Source organism: Herpailurus yagouaroundi, unplaced genomic scaffold, assembly GCF_014898765.1.
Source record: "Herpailurus yagouaroundi ecotype Mexico unplaced genomic scaffold, PumYag 29, whole genome shotgun sequence".
NCBI classification, from domain to species: Eukaryota; Metazoa; Chordata; class Mammalia; order Carnivora; family Felidae; genus Herpailurus; species Herpailurus yagouaroundi.
In genome coordinates this window covers 115,979,386-116,005,425 of record NW_024412377.1, presented here as the reverse complement: position 1 = coordinate 116,005,425, position 26,040 = coordinate 115,979,386, and the positions used below count along the sequence as shown (strand labels likewise).

The 26,040-nt window shown below is 37.4% G+C and overlaps 2 protein-coding genes across 9 annotated transcripts in view; both read left to right on the top strand.

Moving 5' to 3' along the window:
• The window catches only part of DDX4 (DEAD-box helicase 4), an 85,570-nt gene extending 78,641 nt beyond the window's left edge, over positions 1–6,929 (top strand). For all 8 annotated transcript variants that reach the window (XM_040453092.1, XM_040453098.1, XM_040453068.1 and 5 more), the window contains 4 exons: positions 3,254–3,353; positions 5,002–5,272; positions 5,422–5,532; positions 6,223–6,929. In XM_040453092.1, the coding sequence (XP_040309026.1) occupies positions 3,254–3,353; positions 5,002–5,272; positions 5,422–5,532; positions 6,223–6,309 (569 nt within the window). In that variant the 3' untranslated portion in view covers positions 6,310–6,929. The remainder of the gene's footprint in view (positions 1–3,253; positions 3,354–5,001; positions 5,273–5,421; positions 5,533–6,222) is intronic.
• Positions 6,930–17,212: 10,283 nt separating this feature from the next.
• The window catches only part of IL31RA (interleukin 31 receptor A), an 80,261-nt gene continuing 71,433 nt past the window's right edge, over positions 17,213–26,040 (top strand). The window contains exon 1 of the mRNA XM_040493343.1: positions 17,213–17,373. Coding sequence (XP_040349277.1) covers positions 17,213–17,373 — 161 coding nt within the window. The remainder of the gene's footprint in view (positions 17,374–26,040) is intronic.

The window sequence follows — 26,040 nt, the reverse complement described above, 5'->3', positions numbered from 1 at the left end:
TCTGTCTTCTTTTTGTTCCTTCTGTTTCTCATTTCTCTGTTGTTGTCTTCCTTGAATGTTTTTTAGAATTCAGTTTTGATTTTCCTAGTTTTTTGAGTTTTTAAGTATATCTTAGCATACCTTTGTTAGTGGTTGCTCTCAAGGCATTACACTGCACATAAATAATTACAGTGTGTCAGTACTGTTGTCTGTATTGTGTCAGTTTGAGTGAAGTATAGATACCTTATCTCCCTTTGTGTTCCTTTATCCTCCCTTATTTATTTATTTACTTTTTTCTTTCCATAATAGTACGTGTATTCTTTAATCCCAGTCATCTATTTCACCCATTCATTCCCCACCTACTTCCCCTCTGGTAACCATCATTCTGTTCTCTGTAGTTAAGAGTCCTCTTTGATTTTTTTTTCTCTTTTTTTTTCCCTCTTAGCTTGTTTGTTTTGTTTCTTAAATTCCACATATGAGTGAGATCACATAGTATTAGTCTTTCTCTGTCTTATTCGGCTTAGCATTATACTAATCATTAGCTCCTTCCACGTCATTGCAAATGGCAAGATTTCTTTTTTATGGATGAATAGTATTCCATGGTATGTATATACCACATCTTCTTTATCCATTAATCAATGGACACTTGAGCTGCTTCCATAGTTTGGATATTGTAAATAATGCTGCAGTAAGCCTAGGGGTACATGTATCCTTTTGAATTAGCATTTCTGTAATTTGTGGGTAAATACCCAGTAGTACAATTAATGGATCGTAGGGTAGTCCTATTTTTAATTTTTTGAGCAACCTCCATACTCCATACTGTTTTTCACAGTGGCTGCACGAGTTTGCATTCCCACCAATGGTGGAAGAAGGTTCCTTTTTCTCCACATCTTTACCAATACCTGTTGTTTCTTTTGGTTTTGATTTTAGCCATTCCTACAGGTGTGAGGCTTTTTAAAGAGGCTTTAAGAGCTGTTGTAATTTAATTTTTTAATATTCTCCACAAGGTATTAACACTATTACATATAATAAAAAAATCCTTTCTGAATTACACATAAAGTGCTTTAGTTCTACTGCTTTAAGCCACAGTTCTACCGCTTAACTTTCTGGGGTTAAGAATGACCCCAGAAATACAGAGAATTGCAATCTAGCTACTATTCTATTAGGAGAATAGTAGAATCTATTAGAATTATTTTTAGTTTCTTAGTTGATTTTTACTTAGCTCACAATGGACTAACAAAATGGATACTCCATCACTTCTCACTCAACAGAATAGAGATTTATAATTCATCTGTTTATAGAGATCACTGAATGGTCTGATCATAAAGCTAAATTTGCAATTATTGCTATCACCAGTGGTAGTATGACCTATTGTCTGAACTAGAACAAATACAAAATCATTAGAGAGGAAGAATTCTAGAGAAAGTCAGAGTTAAATTCTTATTGCCACTGGGATTCATACTGAAAACCAAGAAAAGAGATCAGGGCTTAAGTTGCTCAAGAGTGTTAAGTACTTGATACTATCAGTTGTATCAGTTTTGGCTTTGGGCATCTTACTGGATGACTTCCAAAACTGTGGAAAAATAATTGATAAAAAATCACTATTCTAATAATATGAAAATGACTATATCTCAAAGATTTAACTGATTTATTCCTGTAGGAATCACTTGCCCTTTGATTTTTCTGCTTGCTTGTTCACAGGTCTGAGAGTTAATGAAACACTACCTCTGAGCCTTTTTTTTCTTATAGATCTCCTATTTCAGTTAATGTTAGTTCTGTTTTTCCAGTTACTCAGACACAGTCTTGGGGGGAGTCCTTCATTTCTTTCTTTAACTGCATATATCGTTTCTGTTAGCAAAATCGTTTTGGCTCTAACAGCAGAATTTATTCAGAATCCATTAAGTCCTTAGTTAAAACAAAGACCAGATCTTGTCACTTCTTTGTTCAAAACGTAGTGGCTTCCCTTCTCAAAATGAAGAAGTTTTTTTTCAATGGCCTTCACGACTCTGTGTGACACAGCTGCCATTACTTCTCTGTCTTCATGTTCTGCTGTCTCTTGCTCACCCTACTCCAGCCAGACTCCTCATTGCTGTTCCTCACACGTGCCAAGCACGTTTCTCCGTCATGGCCTTGTTACTTGCTGTTCCCTCTACCCAAAATGTAGGGGTCACATGAGGACCCCTGTGTGTGTGTGTGTGTGTGTGTGTGAGCACGTAACTCCCATGTCTCTTAGCCTTTCCTTTATATTTGTCCTTCCCTGTGCCTTGATGTTCTTCCCCAAGTATCTCAGTAGTTCATTATTTTATTCTTAGTTCTACTTAGATGTCATCTAATTAGAAAGGGTACATCTCAAGTAGCCCTCTTGGGACTCTATTTATCCTTGTGGGTTTTTTTTTTTTTTTCCATTTTAGGGCTTATTGCATAATATTTATTATTTGCATCTCCACAATGAGAGCAAGGGCTTTGTTTTCTTTGCAGTATTTCCAACACCTGGAATAGTGACTGGCATCTCTTAGGCACTAAATATTTGTTGAATAAATGAAGCCAACTAATAGGGAAATGAGGGAGAGGAATTATGAACAGTAATACAGTCTTCTTTCCATTAAGGCTATAAATTACCTTCTTTACTCTCCAACATAGGGAGATTCCTTGTGTGAAAAAATCTCTGGCTCATGCTTGAAGTTCTACCAATTAAATTCTTTAAGCTAACTGGTAAATATTTTTGACTCATAAAATCCTAGGATAAAGTCACTTAGTTTTTTTGATAAATAATACCTTGGAAATAAAAGGGTTTGAATTAACAGAGAATGTTGAAACACAGAATGTTGCAGAATTTGTCAGCCTTGGGTTGGATGCCTTATAAATAGTTTGGGCAATCAAGGCAGAATGCAAGATTGGATTATCTCGGGAGGTAAGGAACAAAGGCATTAATTTAATGAGTGGGAAATGAAGGTCCTGAGATGAATTTGGAACTGCTAAGAGTTGGCAGGTAGATACCATTTATCTTGCCCCTAGTCAGGTTTTTGGTGTTGGCCTGGGAGGGCAAAGGTCAAGCTCATTTTTTTAGTCCCTAAAGTAGGAAACAGTTCTGATACTTTATCTTTGACATTCATTCATTCAGGAAATATTTGGGCTGCTGTTACCTACCAGGCCTGGTCTTGGTCTTGGGAATACAGTGATGGATGAGACTATTTCCTACTAATACCTCCTGGCTTTTTTTTCCTTTTCCTAATTTTATAGTTTCTGTGTTTATCACTGTTTCATTGTCTTGTAGGTGATGAAAGAACTATGGTTTTTGTTGAGACTAAGAAAAAAGCAGATTTTATTGCTACTTTCCTTTGTCAAGAAAAAATATCAACAACAAGTATTCATGGGTGAGTAGATTAATACGATTTCATAGTAGGGAGGTGACACTTGTATTTGTCATTTGCTAAGAAATAGCAGTGCATGTAACTGACATGACATAATCCTAAGATTCAGAATTCTCAAGATCTAAACTGTTAGTCATTTTAAGTTTTTATAAGAACTAAGAGGTGGGGATGGGTGAGTTAAAGGTTTGTCTTGGACTCCTCATCATGAGGAGTGGTAACTTCTCAAGAGATCTCAATAAGTTTTTCTCTTCTGCTGATTCCAATCTTTCTCTTGGTTGAAATTTTTTATCGAAGTGCATAAAAATGTCATATGAGGGGCGCCTGGGTGGCGCAGTCGGTTAAGCGTCCGACTTCAGCCAGGTCATGATCTCGCGGTCCGGGAGTTCGAGCCCCGCGTCAGGCTCTGGGCTGATGGCTCAGAGCCTGGAGCCTGTTTCTGATTCTGTGTCTCCCTCTCTCTCTGCCCCTCCCCCGTTCATGCTCTGTCTCTCTCTGTCCCAAAAATAAATAAACGTTGAAAAAAAAATTTAAAAAAAAATGTCATATGAGCACAACTTCATTGACACTTTACTCATGGATCTGAAATACTAATGAATATACAGAATTCTGAGATTATACTTAAACAATTTTTTTGAGAAAACATTCTAATCAAATAGTTGTGTATTGTCAAGACAAGTACAAGATTAATGGGTGGGATTTAATGTTTGTCACACTTGTTAAAATTTTTTTTTAAAGTTTATTTTTTGAGAGAGAGAGCGCACAAGTGGGGGAGGGACAGAGAGGGAGGAGGACAGAGGTTCCAAAGCAGGCTCCACATTGACAGCAGAGAGTCCAATGTGGAGCTCAGACTCAAGAAATGTGAGATCATGACCTGAGCTGAAGTCAGATGCTTAACTGACTGAGCCGCTCAGATACCCTGATGTTTGTTTGTCTGACCTAAATTTGTGTTGTAGCACTCTGTACTACCTTTGTTACCTTACTTCATGTGCAAATGAGGATAATTGTTCCACCCTCAAAGTATTACTGTGAGAATTAAATAAAATGATGGCTTGAAAAAAATTAGTATAATACCTGGTATGTAAGAAGTAGATAGCAATGTTGATTGCTGCTATTTTTTTTTTTCAACGTTTATTTATTTTTTTTGGGACAGAGAGAGACAGAGCATGAACGGGGGAGGAGCAGAGAGAGAGGGAGACACAGAATCGGAAACAGGCTCCAGGCTCCGAGCCATCAGCCCAGAGCCTGACGCAGGGCTCGAACTCACGGACCGCGAGATCGTGACCTGGCTGAAGTCGGACGCTTAACCGACTGCGCCACCCAGGCACCCCTATTGCTGCTATTTTTACTGTTATTGAAAACATGTTGAACTTGAATGGTTCTTTGTAGTAATTTTTTTAATGTTTATTAATTTTACAGAGAGAGAGCACATGTGAGCAGGAAAGGGCCAGGGAGAGAGGAGGGGAGAGAGAATCCCAAGCAGGCTCTGTACTGTCAGTGCAGAGCCTGATGTGGGGCTCAAAATCATGAACCGTGAGATCATGACCTGAGCAGAAATCCAGAGTCAAACACTTAACCGACTCAGACACCTAGACACCCCCACTGTAATAATTTTTTAAGAGCTGTCCTGACACATGCTTTCTTTGATTTCTAGTGACCGAGAACAGAGAGAGAGAGAGCAAGCTCTGGGAGATTTTCGCTGTGGAAAGTGCCCAGTTCTTGTTGCTACTTCAGTAGCTGCCAGGGGGCTGGATATTGAAAATGTTCAACATGTTATCAATTTTGATCTTCCTTCTACCATTGATGAATATGTTCATCGAATTGGACGTACTGGTCGTTGTGGAAATACTGGCAGAGCTATTTCCTTTTTTGATCCTGAATCAGATAACCATTTGGCACAGCCTTTAGTGAAAGTACTGTCAGATGTAAGTTTTAAATGTTTAAAACTGAATGGATATTATTCTATCATTGAAAGTAGACCTTGTATATCTATGTATATTGAGGAAAAGTAAACTGCTGTAATCTTTGAGACTAGATGCATATTGAATATGAAGTTAATAATTTCTTTTTTTAGGCTCAACAGGATGTTCCTGCATGGTTGGAAGAAATTGCCTTTAGTACATATGTTCCTGGCTTCAGTGGTAGTGCAAGAGGAAATGTATTTGCATCAGTTGATACTAGAAAGGTTAGTTGAGGGAAAAATTTAGAACTTGGCTTCCAGTTACTCTTTGTGAATGTTGTAGTTAATATTGTGAAGTAACAATAACATTTAATAATTATCTTGTCATTTTTTATACTGAAAAGTTTAATATTTCTTAAAGTTTTATGTATGTATATATTTTTGGTCTTAAAAGTGAGGAATAATATAACCTTTCAATTCACGCTCAAACATCCCTCCTTTCTCAAATTTGCTGGCATTTACAGTTCTCCTTTGGATTCTTCTGAATTTCCTGTAAGAATTCCTTATTTTTAGAGTTCTGAAAGTATTATTAAGTAAGACAGAATACTAGAGATAGTGAGTTGCATGTCCTTTTTGATGTGTCTGTTTATAGGCAGCACCACTTTTATACAGCAACAGTGAATGCACTAACCATTAAATATTTATGCTTATTTATTAAGGTAGCTTTCAGTTTTTCCATCTGCCAAAACTACTGATTAAAGAAAGATTTTCTTGAAATATTTTGTGTAATTTAGACTACCCAGGCTCATATGGGCCTTTATCAAATGGATTAAATTTAGTGAGAATCCAGTCTTTTATATTTTTGGGGAAAACATGGTGGGAAGCTTGAGTACCTTCTCTGAGTCTGGGAATGTAATTTGAGAGAGATCATAAAATTAAATCTTTCTTTCTTTCTTTCTTTGTTTCTTTTTAAAGAATTACCAGGGCAAGAATACTTTGAACACAGCAGGGTTTTCTTCTTCACAAGCTCCCAATCCAGTAGACGATGAGTCATGGGATTAAAGCTAAAACATCCTTCAAGTTTGTGGTACAGTTTTGATGCAGAGAAGAAAATAGTTTTGATTTTTGAGTTTAACAGAAGTGCAAAACCTGACACTCTAGTATCTCTGTCCTTCTGTTCTTATTCCTACCCTTAAAAAAAAATTCTTGCTGATTAGTTATGTGAAATACTAAAAATTAACAACATTGCAGTTACTGCTATAAATGGTGTTAACTGGAAAGATTAAAGCGTTCTGAATGTCTTGCTTATTTCTAGTGTATTCTTCAGGGGTTTTAAACATGTTTCATGTCTAAATACATAGTCTTAGTGTGGTGTTTATTGATCCTAAAACAAGCAGTAGGATTTATGACAAACTTTTGTTTAGAAACTGAGTCTCCTTTTTTTGCTTAAAAAGGAGCCTTTAAAGCAATAGTGTGTCACTGAAATATGGTAACATGATTTTCATGTAACAGACAGTGAAAGACATAAGCCTTTTAAGGTGATTTTGACTTTAGGTCATCACATATGTGATGAAAATTGTTAAATGCAATGTGAACTCTGTACACAATGACGTAACAAATGTTTGTTTTTATTCTATACAGACTTTCCTTGAAAATAAAGGATGAAACACTTTGCCCCCTTAGTTTTCTAACAGCATTTAAAATTTTTCTTTGTTGCATATCAGAGTTCTCCTGTATTTTGAAATTTTGAGCCTTATAAAATCAATGAAGTGAACAAGGTATTACATAAATTAAATATTAATGTATGATATACATTCATACACAAATGTAATAGTGAAAATCATTATTTGAAATCAAACTATATCAACAAAAAACAATACTGTTCACTTTTGCCACAATTAATTTTTTGATATTTTAAGAATAATGAGGGAAAGAATCTTTTTTTCATTTACTAATATATATCTTAAATATGTCTAGAATGTAAGTAGTTCTTAATAAATCATTAAGTAAATGAACCAAAACATTAAGACATGGAACAAGTAAGAATTAGGGAGACAAAAAATTAACCATTACAAATGTTTGTTATCATTAACTTAAAATATCCAAAGCAACATGTCCTCAACATATATCTTGTTACATGAATTTGGTTTATAATGAAGGCATCACACATGAAAAGAGAAGGTCTGTTTAACACATGTTTTTAGGATTAGTTAGATACCTACCCCATGCCATATTCAATATCAGTTCCATGTGCATTACTAAAAGTTAGAACTACAAAAAATACAGTTAAGTATGAAAGCTTTGAATTGGGGATGAGAGTTGAGTTAAAACTCAGAAGTCAGAAATCCCAAAGGATTTGTGCACAAAAGGATGAGTTGCTTATTTAACGAGTAAACAACAAAGAAAAATACGACTACAATGATTACAATGATTACAGTGACTACAATGGATTATCAGTGAGTAGTTCATGATAATGTGGATATGTAGGAATACCATTAGAGGAATGCACAAAGAACAGACAACTCAAGGGAAGTTCAAGTAATGAAAATATGGGAAATATTTAACATGTACTGTGTAATCTCATTTCTGGGAAAGGTTAAATTAAGGAAAGCATTGGTGTCATTACTCATAGTACCTGTGTGTCTTAATTTTCTCCTCCAGTTTGTTTTGTTTACAAAGGGTATTTACAGGCCATTTGTCTTTTTTGTTTGTTTCTTTTTTATTTTTTTATTTAAAAAAATTTTTTTTTCAACGTTTATTTATTTATTTTTGGGACAGAGAGAGACAGAGCATGAACGGGGGAGGGGCAGCGAGAGAGGGAGACACAGAATCGGAAACAGGCTCCAGGCTCCGAGCCATCAGCCCAGAGCCTGACGCGGGGCTCGAACTCACAGACCGCGAGATCATGACCTGGCTGAAGTCGGACGCTTAACCGACTGCACCACCCAGGCGCCCCTGTTTGTTTCTTTTTTAAATGTTTTATTTATTTCTGAGAGAGAGAGTGTGTGCAAGCAGGGGAGGGGCAGAGAGAGCGAGACACAGAATCTGAAGCAGGCTCCAGGATCACAGAGCCTGATGCAGGACTGGAACCCACAAACCGTGAGATCATGACCTGGGCTGAATCTGGACACCCAACCGATTGAGCCACCCAGGCGCCCCTTTTTTCTGTTTCTTGAAAGAGCTTTTGGTCATACCTGGCCTGATTGCTTTAAAAATATTTTTGAATTTGCGTGATTTGTCAAATTACCATAATAGCATTACTGAATCAGTATAAAAAAGGAAATAAAATTGTACCAGTTACAGTATCATTACAAACCCACTGTTAATGTCCCCATGTTCAATTACTTTCTGCATTTCTAGGTATACATTTGAATGATTTCTTTAAAATACATCAAAGTAACAGGTACAGGTATGATTAGAAAATAAAATGCTATTGAAGAGTTTATAATAGGAAGAAGTATTCTGCCTCTTTCTTTCAGGTTGCTATTCCACATCCCATGTTCAATGGTCTTTCACCATTTCTGGTAGTTGGTATCTTATGTTTTATTTTTATCTTACCAAGCTGAAATTTCTCTTGGCTTTCTGTATAATAGGTAAAGATTTAACTGACCTCAGTCTTACTTCTTGGGTAATTTTAATATAGTTATAAGTATACTTTGTGAGGTGATGGTAAAGTCACCCTTTCTCTTCTGTTAGGGCTTTTACAGTGTATCAACTTCAAACTGTACATAAACATTTCCAGAGTTAACATTTCCACTCTATTCTAATAACCATAAAGTTTCTCTTTTATATTTAAAGGTTGGTTCTAAAATTGGAAATCAACAGGCAGGGTTTACATAAATAAAAACTTAAAAAATAAGAAAAACAGAGGAAAATATTGTTTGCTGAATGGACCAGTTAACACAGTTTGATTTCCTTTTTTTAAATGTATTTTTCCAATTTTATGATCTCTGTTGTGTTTCCAGGAAGAATTCTAAATGTCAGGGTCAAATGAAAATTGATCAAAACCATTCCACATACTAATTTGCTTTAAACTTGAATCATAGTCTCTTTGAGCAGTTTTACCTTTGAGCAATTTTACCCTTCGGTTTGTCTTTGTTTTTTCTTTCTGGGAGAAGAAACATGCTCTTTTCACCATATCATTACCTTTCTGGGTTACTGTATTGACTCCAAAAGATACTGAGTTTTCTAAATTTTTTGAGTGGGCTTTTTAATTCTGGCTAGTAGTTGGTGTGTTTAGCAGATCATTCTTTTCTGGACCTGAAAGTGTTTTGTACATTGTCTCATAATTTTTCCTAAGTTTTCTTTCTTCTGTCTATATCCTATCTCTCATGTTTTTTGTCTTTTGGCTTGTTATGTTCTGGTAGAATTTTTACTATTTTTTAACCCTCTGATTTTTAAAAGCAATTTCTTATTTCCAAGCGCAATCTTATTTTCCTGTTTTTCTTATTTTTTAAGTTTTTATTTATTTTTTAAAAATTTTTTTAACGTTTATTTTTTTTTGAGACAGAGACAGAGCATGAACAGGGGAGGTTCAGAGAGAGAGAGAGGGAGGCACAGAATCTGAAACAGGCTCCAGGCTCTGAGCTGTCAGCACAGACCCTGACTCGGGGCTTGAACTCATGAACCGTGAGATCATGACCTGAGCTGAAGTTGGACGCTTAACGACTGAACCACCCAGGCGCCCCAAGTTTTTATTTATTTAATCTGTACACCCAGAATGGGTTCAAACCCACAACCCTGAGATCAAGAGTTTCAGTGCTCTTCCAACTGAGCCAGCCAGGCACCCCTCTTCTGTTTTTTGAAATGTTGCTTAATAGTGAATTTTCTGCTTCACTTAGGAATTTAACCTGAAAATCTTTGTTTTTTCCTTTTTTTTTACATTCACCAGTTCTGCTGCTTGGCATCAGAAATCTTAAGCCTTGATCAGTTTGTAAGTTGTATGTTTATTGAATGCTAGCTTTACTCAGATACAGCGATGTCTACCTTTCCCAGCAGGGCCTACAGGTTAAGTGCTCTTCTGTCTCTCTAAATTTTTTTACATGTTTTATTCTTGAGAGAGAACGAATGAATGGATGAATGGGGGAGGGGCAGAGTCACAAAGGGACTCAGAATCCGAAGCAGGCTCCAGGCTCTGAGCTGTCAGAACAGGGCACAATGCAGGGCTCTAACTTAGAAGCCGTGAGATCATGACCTGAGCTGAATTTGGTGCCCAACCGACTGAGCCACCCAGGAGTCCTTGTGTCTCTTTAATTCAACAATCACAGCCTGTTCTCTAGAGAAGGCATAGGTTGGGATGTGAACAATAAAGCTTAGCTTTTCTTTCCTAGAGGCTTGTGCATTTTTAATGAGCCAAAGGCTCTGGCCTAAACCAAAGTAGGAAGCTCAAAATGTGGAATATGAAGCATAATGTGAAAGTTTGGGAATAATGGTGATGCAGTAGCAAATAAAGGTGAAGAGTGGTCCTGATTACAGTTAGGGTAAACTTACCTACTTCATCTGTCCCTCTGTTCTTGAAGTGGAGTAGCTATGGCTTTTCTGATTTACGTTTTTCAGCATTGATAACTTTTCTATATAGAGCAGATGCCTTGGTGGGACGTTTACTCTTCCAACCCTGCCCATAACTTTACACTTACCCATTTTGCATAGTTAACGGCTTTATTTATCCGATTAATTTGGGAGAAGGCAGCTTTTCATTTTGGTTGGTTTGTGTGCTCTTCACAGATTTTTAAATGTGTTGAAGATAGGGTACCTATCTAGTCTTTAAGTTCTGAGAGTCCTTTTTCAGTCGTTCGCCAGCATGCGGCTGCTATCTGTGGTGGGCAGACGTTGCTCTTGCTTGCTACCGGCATGATCCCCTCCTGCCCCCTCCCCACGCCCCGCGCTGCTCCCTGCCCTTTCGCACCCCTTGCCTAACTGCGCGCCTAATACATCTTTTGTAAATATTAGCCCAGCATTGTGCCCCGAGATCCTGAGGAAAGGAGCTCTCAGCATCCAACCAGGAGAGAGCCGAGCCTGGGCACGCAGGCGGCGGTGGCCACTGTGAAGCTGCCGGTGCTGCGAAGCAGTTTCCGCCTGCGTCCGGGCTTCTGGAGGCGGCTCCCAGGTGCGGCCCCAACCTGTGGTTCTTCCGCTTTCCAGGACCTGGCAGAGCTCATTCCGAGGCCCGGAAATGACAGCTAGCGAGGGCGTGGGGCAAAGGGAGCCTTCGGGTGGAGTAGGAGGTTGGCCTGAAGGGACCCAGGGGGCTGAACCGCAGCGGAAGGGTGCCTGCATGGGCGACGGGTGCACTGGAGGTGGGATGGCACTGTAGGCTGTCCTTAGACTTTCCCTTTAGCATTCCTAAACTTTCTGGATCACATCTACAGAGCCCAATTGTACATTAAATCTCAGGGCTCTTATCAGCCTCTCTCAAATCCACTTATACCCCCCACCCAAAGGGTTCAGAACAGCAGATTTAAGACTCCTACTCTAGAGAATATACGGTAGTGCCATGAGGAATTCATGTCAAGACGCTGAAATAGAAGTGAGCAAATGATGTGGCCTCAAGTTTGGGGGCTGGAGATTCAGGTAAATTCCTTAATCCTTTAAATGATTGATTGTTTTGCTGTAATTTAGGGAATAATTTTCAAATCATCAAAGTGGGGTATTGGAATTTACTTTTCTGTGGGGTATTTTGAGTGTGAGAATTCGTAAAAGGATTTTTTGTCTCCATCACTTAGTGTGTTCTGGAGCTGGAGTCTAATGTGTTTGTGGGATTCTTTTTCACTATTCCAGGGACAAAACCACCTTTTCTTCTCCTGAATATATGAGCTTATTAATTATCCCAAAGTCTTGGATATGTCCATTTTAATTTGATTTTTGTTTTCGTTTTGGAAGGGGGGTTATTACAATGTAGGGGATTAAAACATTTTCAACAGAAATCCAAACACTTTATTTAAAAGCTTACATGTGTTGGAGGAGAAGCTCTTTCTTATATAGCAAGGTAGGCATGATGCTTCAAAATAAAGAACTAGTTGGAATAACCTTAACATTGGCTTTATTTGTTGACATGTGGTGCCTAGTGCTATCAGTGATCTGCTTTAGGCCTTGGTTTGCTTATATATAAAAATAAGACAATAACTGTTTTTTTTTCCATGTTCATCTCTAATCAATGAAGAAGTCACACAATGCATGCATTAAAGTGTTTTTTAGCAGAGGCAGTCTGAAGACTGTAAGAATGCAGAGTATCAGCTAAATGTTGGTATAGTTGTATTTTGATGTTCAAGTCTTATTCTAGTATTGCACTAGCTGCTTTATCAGTGTTAAATGTATAGTTGAGAAACAAGTCAGATCACATCTGCAGCTATAGTGGTTGAATCTCTTTATAAATATTACATGGGCATGAGTGATGCTTGTTAATTGACTGTTCTGGCATCTTTATACTTCATCTTTTCATTTTTTCATCATCCTTTAGATGTTCCACCACTGAAGATTTATTCATGATAATTCACACGTGGTAATGAGCCAGTGTGTTCTTGCCAGGTAAATGTAATGCAGGTTCTGACAGTTTCATCTTAAAATGTTTGTTGTTTTTCTGAATTATATTACTGGGTTACCAGTCATCTGTGTTTGTAGAAAGTTTGGTTCCAGTAATTTTTTTTCAATTCTGAAACAGAAGTATTGTTGATATAGTGTCACAAAGTTAATACCACCATTTGATATAGAATGCAGTACCAAAACAAGTACAGTTTATCATAGTGTGGGTATTAGATATAAAATACATAGAGTGATGCTGATTGCCTATTTAAACAAAGTTCTAAAGAGACCTTGTAGTTTTCTCATCTGTGTATATAATTTGGTAGGAAAATGAACCCTACTGTAGTGAAAAGACTCAAACTGACCTAAGTTCAAACCCAGCTCAACAACTTACTAATAATTGTGTGCTCTGAAACAAGTTAACTTTTTAATTTTTGAACTTGAAACAAAATTTACATATAATCAAAGACACAAATCTTAAGTATATGGCTTAAATTTTTACTGCATATATTTCTAAACATCACCCAAATCAAGATATCTATCACTTCTATGACCTTCTTGCCCCTTTCCAGTTGAATTTCTGCCCAGAGGTTATAACTATTCTGATTTTTGTTACCATAGTTAGATTTGCCTGTTCTTGAACTTGATATAAATGGAATCATAGAGCTTGCCCTGTTTTGTGTCTGGCTTTTTGTCCAACGTAAAACCTGGGAAATTTATCCATGTTGGTTTGTGTATCACTAGTTTGTTCATTTTTTTTATTCTGTCATATGAATACATTACAAATTGTTTTTCCAGTTTCTTGTTGATGGGCATTTCAATTGTTCACGATTTTTTATGAATAAAGTGCCTATGAATATTGTGCAAGTCTTTTGGTACATAAGCACTCAATTCTCCTAGGGGTAGAATTGCTGGGTCATAAAGTAGGTATGTGTTTAACTTTATTAGAAACAGCCAAAGAGTTTTCTAAAGTGGTTGTACTATTTAACGTGGCCACCAGCATTTTAAGACTATTTCATTTGCTCAACATCCTCACTATCACTTAGTATTGCCAGTATTACTAATTCTAGCTATTAATGTGGTTTTAATTCATATTTACCTGGTGGTTAGTGATGTTGAGTGCCTTTTCATATGCCTCTTGGGTATATTTGTGTCTCTACACCTGTTTACATTTCTACCTAGTCAGGTTTTGCAAACCATATACCATGAGTGGTATAAGAGAGTGGAGAAAAAATGGAATTAAGAGAGATGGGGTGCTATCTTGCTCAATAGTGACAGCAAGATATTTGGAAGTGTTTTGTTCTTTGGGTCACTGACTATATCTATTAGGGTGACCCTACCTGTTGCTAACCCCTAAAACTTCAGTGACTTATGATAGATTTACTTTTTTTTTTTGCCCACCTTGACTGTCTAAGGAGTGTATTCCCAGTAGGTAGGTTGCCTCTCAACTATTTACTTAGAATTCCAGGATTCTTCCATCATGTAGATCTGTAATCTTTGATACATGGCTTACGAGGTCTTTATGCTTCTCTTCATCAAGCTAGAGAACGGAAGAGAGTGGAGGCAGAGGAAGGAGGACAAGGACATATGGAAGATTTTGATGGGTCAGGCAAGGAAATGGCATATACATCTCTTTTCACATTCTACTGTTGAGAACTTAATTGAATGTAACTGTAAGGGAGCTCGGAAAAGTAGTCTTCTTCTGTGTGCCCAGGAAGCTGGGAATCAGCCAGCAGTCTCTGCCAATACTGATGAAATGATATGTTCTCAGGAATAGTCAACCGATTTCTGTATTAAACTGAGTCAGGACAAAAACTAACTTCTTGATATCCTTCAAATAGCAATGAATCTATGTAAACTTATAAATAAGGCATTTCTCATTCTTTTTGTGTACCCTCACAGTGCTGTAGGAGTTGGAGAATGACCATTAGAAGTACAGATAATGATAACTTAATGAGTCCATTATGTGATGGTTAAAATACTTTGTTGAAAGCTCTTTTCCATTTTATTTATTTAATATGTCATATTTATAAAATAAATGTAATTTAGAATAAGGTAATTACTTTGTCCTTTAGTAATATTTCAGGACTTTGTGATTTTAAAACTTTAAAAACCCCTTAAACCATTTTTTTTGAGACTTAATAGAAAATGACTCCTGATACTGTCCTTGCAGAAATGCAAAGCTCTTTGACACTTTCCCTTAAGTTTCTAAGATGTTCCTAATATGTTGGAGTTGCTGAGTCATTGCCCTGTTCTTCTTTTATTAAGTTCTAAACCAGTAAGACATAGATTGCCTTGAATCATCTAAGCCCTGGGTCAGCAGTCTTTCTAGCTCTTAAGAGTCCAGTGCACATCATTGTTAGAAGGAGTAGGGAGAAGAAAACAAGGGAAGAAAGAAGGGAACAGAAAGAAAATGCGTGTATGCAGTAGAGTTTATTAAGTTGTTCCGTGTTTAAGCTTTTATTGGCAAAGTATTGCTCTACAGCAGTCCTGTACTTTAGAAATACAACGTGAGCCATATATGTAATCAGTATATCCCAAATATCATTTCAACATTTTATCTTTATAAGAATTAGATATTATAAATTTTCTTTGTACTAAATCTTTGAGATCCACTACACCATATTATAATTACCTCATATCTCATTAATTTTTTTTTAATGTTTATTTATTTTTGAGAGAGTGAGATAGAGTGCAAGTGGGAGAAGGGCAGAGAGAGAGGGAGATCCAGAATCCGAAGTGGGGTCCTGGCTCTGAGGTGTTAACACAGAACCTGATGCGAGGCTCAAACTCATGAGCCGTTAGATCATGACCTGAGCCGAAGTTGGATGCTTAACCAACTGAGCCACCCAGATACCCCCACAACTCATTATAGATGTGGTTTTCATTGGAAATTATTTAGTCTTTGTAAAATAGACTTAATGTATTAGGATTCACATATGTACTATAGATATCCAAGTTGTTCCAAACATACTTAGAAAAGTTTCCAGTAGGTGAGACAATTCTCAGATTTTAATTTTAATTAGATTAAGAATTCAGTTTTTCAGTTGTACTAGCCATGTTTTAAGTACTCAATAGCCACATGTGACTACTGGCTTCTTGGTCAACAGTTTAGCTCTAGAGTATAGACTCAGTTTGAACTGAAAGCTCTAGGAAAGCATGAACTTCTCCCTGGCATTGAAGAGTACTTAAATATTTGTGGTTTGAAGATATTATCAACCTATTTTAATGTTAGTGGAGTTAGAAAGTGAGGCATAATAAATAAATTAATTGAACAGCTGGAGCGAAGCCAGGCTTCTTTTTCAAAACTTAATTGCTCCTTAAATTAGCTTTCAGAGTGCAACTATTTAGACCAGAATGGTTACACTTTTTGGAGGATGCCTCTATCCAGCCCAATGGCTATTAACTGGCCAAATGGCCTATTACTTGTCACAGGTAAACAGTTATGAGGGAAAATACTCAAGTGCCCTTTCTATAACCCACTAGTTAGGATTTGGGGAATATAAACCAAAGGAAAATGTAGTCGAAACAATTAAGGTTGAAAGTATGGAAAATAATCCTACATCCCATTCCATGTTACTCTGCAGAGGAAAATAGGTTCTTGTTATAGAGGCATGCACCTCTCATTTACCAAAAAACAAAACAAAACAAAAAACCACAAAAACAAAAACAAAACCAAAATCCCACAAAACCCTAACCTGGAAAATGTTCCTCAGTGTTAGAAAAGGACTCTTTATATTCTTTGATAGTGGGAATATTATACTCTAATAGGCATATGTTTTGTCCACTAATTACCCAAATTGTACTAGTTCAGTGTTCTGAAGATGGTTTCCTTTCACAAAGCCTTCCTTGATTACCATAGTTGAGTTGCTTCTTTCTTTCCTTCAAGTCCTTTCTCATGAAAATAAAATATTTTTATCATCCAAATACATATTTACAGTGCTGTGAATTGTTTCCATTGGATAAGTTTTGTCATGTCTAGCACAGCCAAGTCAGTGTTCTCATAAGCGGCAGTTGCTCAATATTTACTTGAATACACAGAAAAAGAGAACAATCCTGAAATCGTGGCTGATGAGCTTCTTAAGAACCTCTGACTATGGCCATGCTTTGTGTTGAGATTTCCTGACTGCATTCTGCTGTACTTGACTGATGGCAGAAATTCAGCTGAGCTGCCAGGTATTGGAGTAGTGAATTAAACGAGCCAAAATGAAAGTGACAGTCAAGCTTTTAGTCACTTATTGCAGTTAAATAAATAGGAGTCTAAACCAGAGAAAAGACTTCCCAGTTCCACTTCTCCCTATGGAATGGACTACAGAGTGAGGATCAGATGCATCAGCATGGATATTGAGTGGTGTTGAGTGAGCCACAAACAAAAGCCTTCTGCAGATTTATGGACTGTTGGAGGAAGGAGGAAGAAGGGCTAGGAGTGAAAAAGTATTCAGTCAGAATGAAGGAGTTTGCCTTACAGTTTTCCCATACAGGGAGACCTCCAAATGGAGTCACCTGGGCCAGAGTCCTTTACTGCAACAGCTTTCAGAGATTACAGTGTACTGGTTGTACCCCAAACTGGATGTGGGGAGGACAGCTTTCTCCTGTGAGGCCTGCCAGGTAAATCCTGTGTAATTGCCTGTGGCTGGTCCTGAAATGTCATACAGGTTTTTTTGTCTAGAAGCTGTACTCCTCAAATGGAAAATCACTTCTAAAGATTTTAAACTATTTTCATCTATTGCAGGATGTACATGTTCTTACTTTTTAGTATCAGGATGCATTTTACAGTTGATGCTAGCCAGGTAATAGTTGTGATCTAATTGTGTGAAACCTTCCATTGACACCTTTGAATAAAATCAAAAGTATCTTTTCCCCAGTGTCTATTCTTGCCTGCTGTGTTACAGATGAATTGATCATGTAAGTGTGGGTTTATTTCTGGGCTCTCTGTCCCATTCCATTGACCTATGTCTCTGTTTTTGTGCCAGTACAATCCTGTTTTGATTATTACAGCTTTGTAGTATATCTTGAAATATGGGATTGTGATACCTTCAGTTTTGTCCTTCTTTCTCAAGATTGCTTGGGCTTTTCAGGGTCTTTCGTTATTCCACACAAATTTCAGTATTATTTGTTTTAGTTCCATGAAAAGAGCTATTGGTGTTTTGACAGGGCATTGAATCCGTAGATTGCTCTGGGTAGTATAGACGGTTTAGTGGTTGTAAGCCTTCCAGTCTATGAGCATGGAGTATTTCTCCATTAGTTTGTGTCTTCTTGAGTTTCTTTCATCAGTGTTTTTTAATTTTCAAAGTACAGGTCTTTCACCTCCTTGATTAAGTTTGTTCCTAGGTATTTCATTCTTTTTGGTGCAATTGTAAATGGGACTGTTTGCTGAGATGTAGTATCCGTTTACATCATTTTATCCTCATAAACTACCTTTATAGGTGTTGAATTGGACACCTTATGTCTCCATTTTAGACCTTTTTAATATGTTCTGATCAGTTAGATTGAGGTATAGGGTATAGAATAGGAAGGGAATATAATGGAACATTCTCAAGCAAAGAGGCTAATGTCTAATTAATCTTTAGTGGTTATTACCCCATATTTTATTATGAGAGCTTCCCATTACTAAGTAAGTTATTTCTCAGCCCCCTGACAGGACTAAGTATTCTGTTATATTTTTCTGACCAAAGGCCCTTATCCTGTTAAGGTCAACATAGGCTAAAAACACTTGTCAAATCTCTGTCCTTTGTTTGTTTGATTTTTTTAAAATTTTATTTATTTTTTACTCTCATGTTTATCTTTTCTAGGGATTTTTTAAACCTCTAACTCTGCCAACCCTTTCTGGATATGACTTGAAATCTTGCTTTGTAGTTTTGGAAAATGAGACATGACTGAAAATGAAACTTGACCCATTTGGCTATTTCATGATCCTGAGGGAGATGTGAAGAGACTATACGTGTGAAAAGGACATGTACTCTTTGTCAGGATTGCTGTTTCATAAGCTTTGCCAGGGCAGAATAAATGAATTAAAGCACGGAATGTTTTCATGGGCTTTTGTAGGATCATCTGGATCCATTTCCTAAAATAGGACTGCTAAGCCTGTTCCAGGATAAGGTCTGGGGATGATTCTGATGATACCACAGTGGTGTTCCTCTTGACTCTAGTTTGTCTTCAGTGCAATTTGGAAACCAAATCCAAATGGTACATAGAAGCAGGAAACCAAAGGATCCTGAGGGACCACATGAAGAACATGGTGAGCCAGGACCCTTCTGTAACAGGGAGATCAAATCCTGGGACAATGGCCTCAACAGCCTCACCTGCCATGTCCTGAACCAGAGTCATTGGAATCCCACTGGAACAAAATGGACTTTGTCTTCCTTCATTTTTGTTACCCCACTTTACTTTTCCCATATATTTCTCCCTTCTAGCACTCACCTTAGCCCTGGGTTATTCTGATAAACACCCTTGCTTAAGAACCACTGGTCATACTTACTTTATAAAGAAATATCACATATAGATAGATGTATATTAATAACTTTACTGTTTTCTTTCTCGAAATCTGTTCGAATTATCACTGCATAATAAATTACCTCCAAACTAAGTGACATAAAACCATATTATTTCACCGTTTCTGTTGGTTAGGTTTCTGCATGTAGCTGAGCTAAGTCCTCTGTTTCTGGGTCTTTAACACAGCTGCTGTCAAGGTGTTACCTGGGATGTAGTCATCTCAGGGCTGGATTGGGCAAAGATGTGCTACAAAGCTCACTCAAATTTTTCACAAGATTTAGTTCATATCAGGTTGTTGGACTGAAGACCTCAGTTTCTTACAGCCTATTGATCAAAGGCTGTCCTGTGAGTTCCTTGCCATGTATGGCTCTCTGTAGCACAGTTCACAACATGGCTGCTAGCTTTGTCAGGGCAAGTGAGAGGGCAAAAGAGTATGAGAAAGACAGAAGTTAAAGTTTATTTATTTATTTATCAAATATATTTTACCTTATTTTTTAATATGAAATTTATTGTCAAATTGGTTTCCATATGACACCCAGTGCTCATCCCAACAGGAGCTGTCCTCAATGCCCATTACCCACTTTCCCCTCCCTCCCTCCCCCCATCAACCCTCAGTTTATTCTCAGTTTTTAAGTCTCTTATGGTTTGGCTCCCTCCTTCTCTTTTTTTTTTTTTTTTCCTTCCCCTCCTCCATGTTCTTAAGTTTCTCAGGATCCACATAAGAGTGAAAACATATGGTATCTGTCTTTGTATAGCTTATTTCACTTAGCATCACACTCTCCAGTTCCATCCATGTTGCTACAAAAGGCCATATTTCATTATTTCTCATTGCCAAGTAGTATTCCATTGTGTATATAAACCACAATTTCTTTATCCATTCATCAGTTGATGAACATTTAGGCTTTTTCCATAATTTGGCTATTGTTGAAAGTGTTGCTATAAACATTGGGGTACAAGTGCCCCTATGCATCAGTACTCCTGTATCCCTTGGGTAAATTCCTAGCAGTGCTATTGCTGGGTCATAGGGTAGTTCTATTTTTAATGTTTTAAGGAACTTCCACACTGTTGTCCAGAGTGGCTGCACCAGTTTGCATTCCCACCAACAGTGCAAGAGGGTTCCCGTTTCTCCACATCCTCTCCAGCATCTATAGTCTCCTGATTTTTCATTTTAGCCACTCTGACTGGCATGACTCAGTGTGGTTTTGATTTGTATTTCCCTGATGAGGAGCGACGTTGAGCATCTTTTCACGTGCCTGTTGGCCATCTGGATGTCTTCTTTAGAGAAGTGTCTATTCATGTTTTCTGCCCATTTCTTCACTGGATTATTTGTTTTTCGGGTGTGGAGTTTGGTGAGCTCTTTATAGATTTTGGATACTAGCCCTTTGTCCGCTATGTCATTTGCAAAAACCATTCCCTTGGTTGCCTTTTGGTTTTGTTGATTGCTTCCTTTGCAGTGCAGAAGCTCTTTATCTTCATGAGGTCCCAATAGTTCATTTTTGCTTTTAATTCCCTTGTTTTTGGGGATGTGTCAAGTAAGAAATTGCTACGGCTGAGGTCAGAGAGGTTTTTTCCTGCTTTCTCCTCTAGGGTTTTGATGGTTTCCTGTCTCACATTCAGGTCCTTTTCCATTTTGAATTTATTTTTGTGAATGGTGTAACAAAGTGGTCCAGGTTCATTCTTCTGCATGTTGCTGTCCAGTTCTCCCAGCACCATTTGTTAAAGAGACTGTCTTTTTTCCATTGGATATTCTTTCCTGCTTTGTCAAAGATTAGTTGGCCATACATTTGTAGCCAGTTCTGGGGTATGTATTCTATTCCATTGGTTTATGTGTCTGTTTCTGTGCCAATACCATGCTGTCTTGGTGATTACAGCTTTGTAGTAGAGGCTAAAGTCTGGGATTGTGATGCTTCTGGCTTTGGTTTTCTTGTTCAATGTTACTTTGGCTATTCGGGGTCTTTTGTGGTTTCATACAAATTTTAGGATTGCTTGTTCTAGCTTCGAGAAGAATACTGGTGCAATTTTGATTGGGATTGCATTGAATGTGTAGATAGCTTTGGGTAGTATTGACATTTTAACAATATTCTTCCAATCCATGAACATGGAATGTTTTTCCCTTCTTTGTATCTTCTTCAATTTCCTTCATAAGCTTTCTATAGTTTTCAGCATACACATCTTTTAAATCTTTGGTTAGGTTTATTCTAGGTATTTCATGATTCTTGATGCAATTGTGAATGGGATCAGTTTCTTTATTTGTCTTTCTGTTGCTTCATTATTAGTGTATAAGAATGCAACTGATTTCTGCACATTGATTTTGTATCCTGCAACTTTGCTGAATTCATGTATCAGTTCTAGCAGACTTTTGGTGGAGTCTATCGGGTTTTCCATGTATAATATCATGTCATCTGCAAAAAGTGAAAGCTTGACTCCATCTTTGCCAATTTTGATGCCCTTGTTTTCCTTTTGTTGTCTGATTGCTGATACTAGCACTTCCAACACTATGTTAAACAACACCGGTGAGAGTGGACATCCCTGTCGTGTTCCTGATCTCAGGGGGAAAGCTCTCAGTTTTTCCCCATTGAGGATGATACTAGTTGTGGGCTTTTCATAAATGGCTTTTTATGATGTTTAAGTATATTCCTTTTATTCTGACTTTCTCGAGGGTTTTTATTAAGAAAGGATGCTGGGTTTTGTCAAATGCTTTTTCTGCATCGATGGACAGGATCATATGGTTCTTATCTTTTCATTTATTAATGTGATGTATCACATTGATTGATTTGCAAATGCAAAAAGCCCTGCAGTCCAGGAATGAATCCCACTCGAACATGCCGAATAATTCTTTTTATATGCTCATGAATGCAATTTGTTAGTATCTTGTTGAGAATTTTTGCATCCATATTCATCAGGGATATTGGCCTATAGTTTTCTTTTTTTTGCTGGGTCTCTGTGTGGTTTGGGAATCAAAGTAATGCTGGCTTCATAGAATGAGTCTGGAAGTTTTCCTTCCCTTTCTATTTTTTGGAATATCTTGAGAAGGATAGGTATTATCTCTGCTTTGAATGTCTGGTAGAATTCCCCAGGGAAGCCATCTGGTCCTGGACTCTTATTTGTTGGGAGATTTTTTGATAACTGATTCAATTTCTTTGCTGCTTATGGGTCTCTGCAAGTTTTCAATTTATTCCTGTTTGAGTTTTGGAAGTGTGTGTGTGCTTAGGAATTTGTCCATTTCTTCCAGGTTGTCCAGTTTGTTCGCATATACTTTTTCATAGTATTCCCTGATAATTGATTGTATCTCTGAGGGATTGGTTGTAATAATTCCATTTTCATTCATGGTTTTATCTGTTTGGGTCCTCTCCCTTTTCTTTTTGAGAAGCCTGGCTAGAGGTTTATCAATTTTGTTTATTTTTTCAAAAAACCAACTCTTGGTTTCGTTGATCTGCTCTACAGTTTTTTTAGATTCTATATGGTTTATTTTCTGCTCTGATCTTTATTATTTCTCTTCTTCTGCTGGGTTTGGAGTGTCTTTGCTGTTCTGCCTCTATTTCCTTTAGGTGTTCTGTTAGATTTTGTGTTTGGGATTTTTCTTGTTTCTTGAGATAGGCCTGGATTGCAATGTATTTTCCTCTCAGGACTGCCTTCGCTGCATCCCAAAGCGTTTGGATTATTGTATTTTCATTTTAATTTGTTTCCATATGTTTTTAAATTTCTTCTCTAATTGCCTGGTTGACCCATTCATTCTTTAGTAGGGTGTTCTTTAACCTCCATGCTTTTGGAGGTTTTCCAGACTTTTTCCTGTGGTTGATTTCAAGCTTCATAGCATTGTGGTCTGAAAGTGTGCATGGTATGATCTCAATTCTTTTGTACCTATGAAGGGCTGTTTTGTGACCCAATATGTGATCTATCTTGGAGAATGTTCCATGTGCACTCAAGAAGAATGTATATTCTGTTGCTTTGGGATGCAGAGTTCTAAATGTATCTATCAAGTCCATCTGATCCAATGTATCATTCAGGGCCCTTGTTTATTTATTGATCCTGTGTCTAGATGATCTATCCATTGTTGTAAGTGGGGTATTAAAGTCCTCTGCAATTACCACATTCTTATCAATAAGGTTGCTTATGTTTGTGATTAAGTGTTTTATATACTTGGGGGCTCTCGTATTTGGTGCATAGACATTTATAATTGTTAGCTCTTCCTGATGTATAGATCCTGTAATTATTATTTAATGCCCTTCTTCATCTCTTGTTACAGCCTTAATTTAAAGTCTAGTTTGTCTAAGTATGGTTACTCCAGATTTTTTTTGACTTCCAGTAGCATGGTAGATAGTTCTCCATCCCCTCACTTTCAATCTGAAGGTGTCCTCAGGTCTAAAATGAGTCTCTTGTAGACAGCAAATAGATGGGTCTTGTTTTTTTTTTTTTTTTTTTAATCAGTTCTAATACCCTATGTCTTTTGGTTGGAGCATTTAGTCCATTTACATTCAATGTTATTATTGAAAGATACGGGTTTAGAATCGTGGTGTCTGTAGGTTTCATTCTTGTAGTGGTATCTCTGGTACTTTGTAGTCCTTGCAACATTTCATTCACAGAATCCCCCTTAGGATCTCTTGTAGGGCTGGTTTAGTGGTGATGAATTCCTTTAGTTTTTGTTTGTTTGGGAAAGCCTTTCTCTCTCCTTCTATTCTGAATGACAGACTTTCTGGGTAAAGGATTCTCAGCTGCATATTTTTTCTGTTCATCACATTGAAGATTTCCTGCCATTCCTTCCTGACCTGCCAAGTTTCAGTAGATAGGTCTGCTACTATTCTTATGTGTCTACCTTTGTAAGTTAGAGCCTGTTTATCTCTAGCTGCTTTCAGAATTTTCTCTTTATCCTTGTATTTTGCCAGTTTCACTATATGTCGTGCAGAAGATGGATTCAAGTTTCATATGAAGGGAGTTCTCTGTGCCTCTTAGATTTCAATGCCTTTTTCCTTTCCCAGATCAGGGAAGTTTTAGCTATGATTTGTTCAAGTACACCTTCAGCACCTTTCTCTGTGTCTTCTTCTTCTGGAATTCCTATGATACAGATATTGTTCTCTTTGATTGCATTACTTAGTTCTCTAATTCTCTCCTGATACTCCTGGATTTTATTTCTCTTTTTCTCAGCTTCCCCTTTTTCTTTACTTTTATCTTCTAATTCACCTATTCTCTCCTCTACCTCTTAAATCCGTGCTATGGCTGCCTCCATGTTTTTAAATATTTCAATATTTTTACTGTTATTTTAAATGTTTATTCACTTTTTAGAGAGAGAGGAGCAAGCAAAGCAGGGAGAGAGAGAGGGACACAGAATCCAAAGCAGGCTCCAGGCACCCAGCTGTCAGCACACAGCCTGATGCGGGACCTAAACTCAGGAATTGTGAGATCCTGACCTGAGCCGGAGTAGGATGCCCAACCGACTGAGCCACCCTCGTGCCCCTGAAGTTAAAATTTAAAAACCTTAAGTGACATCCCTTAACTTTTGCTGTATTCTTTTAATTAGAAGTGAGTTACTGGGGCATCTGGGTCGCTTGCTTGAGGGTCTGACTCCTGATACTGGGTCAGATCATGATCTTGTTGTTGTGGGATCAAACCCCATGTCAGGCTCTGTGCTGAGTGGAGCCTGCTTGGGATTCTCTCTCTCCCTGTCTGTCTGCCCCCCCAACCCATGTGTGCATGCACTCTCTCTAAATAAATAAATAAATAAATAAATAAATAAATAAACAAACAAACAAACAAACTAAATGTACATTACTAGTTCCAATCTACATGCAAGACAGCATTATACAGAGTGTGAATAACAAAAGGCAAGATCACTGGGAGACCTTGTGCCAGAAGCTTTGTAACCACAGAATATAAATTATTACATAAATGATATAAAATTAAAAACAAGAGTCTGGATGTGAATCCTGTTCTATATGCTTAAATATAATACCACAAATTAAAAGTTCATTTGGAATCTTCTATCTGATTGAAATAGTAGGGAATTTATCTCAGTCATTATGGGGATCACTCTAACCCCAACACATGGAGTTGGCTCGGATTTTAGGTTATGAACACCAACCACCAAAGCTGTGGGCAGGCCCTTCAGATCAAGCTCATGGAACCTCCAAATCCTTAATCTGTCCCCAATCTGAAGTTGGGTCAGAGATTTTTTACTGTTACTCTCTGTTTCCCTTCTAGGCACTTCGTCTCCCTTCCCTGAGTTACCTTTTCCATTAATCTGGGCTTTCCCTAACCACTGAACGAGTCATGTACTTCACGTAGACATTTCCAGTTTGTTCACCTTCCTGAGTCAAAAACAACAATGATCCTGTTTCTTGCTCATAATGGGGAAGAAAGGAAAAATAGTGGAATGTTAATATCTCAAAACTATCCTGTTGCACAACATATAAAGACAAAAACTTCTTAGATACCATTTAAAGATTTTTCACCAAGCTGTTCAATATGGTTATTATCTTAGGGTTTCTGTTTGTTGGTTCCACTATCTGAGTCATGTCTTAGTTTGGTTCTGCTAACTATATCTTGACAAATTTTACTCAAATTCCATTCATGGGTAAAGAATCAGGTAAATAATTTTTATACCTGGAAATAGGTGTACTTCTTCTGGCAGGCCATCAGTGTGGGGACTTGATGCAGCCTAGCCAGATTTTGAGCTTGGTTTGAGCTTCAGTGTATCCTAGGCTGCAATTTTTTTTTTTTTTTTTTTTTTTTTTTTTTTTTTTTTATTTAACAGTGGGTTGCTATTACCTTTTGCTTAGAGTGAGGTCT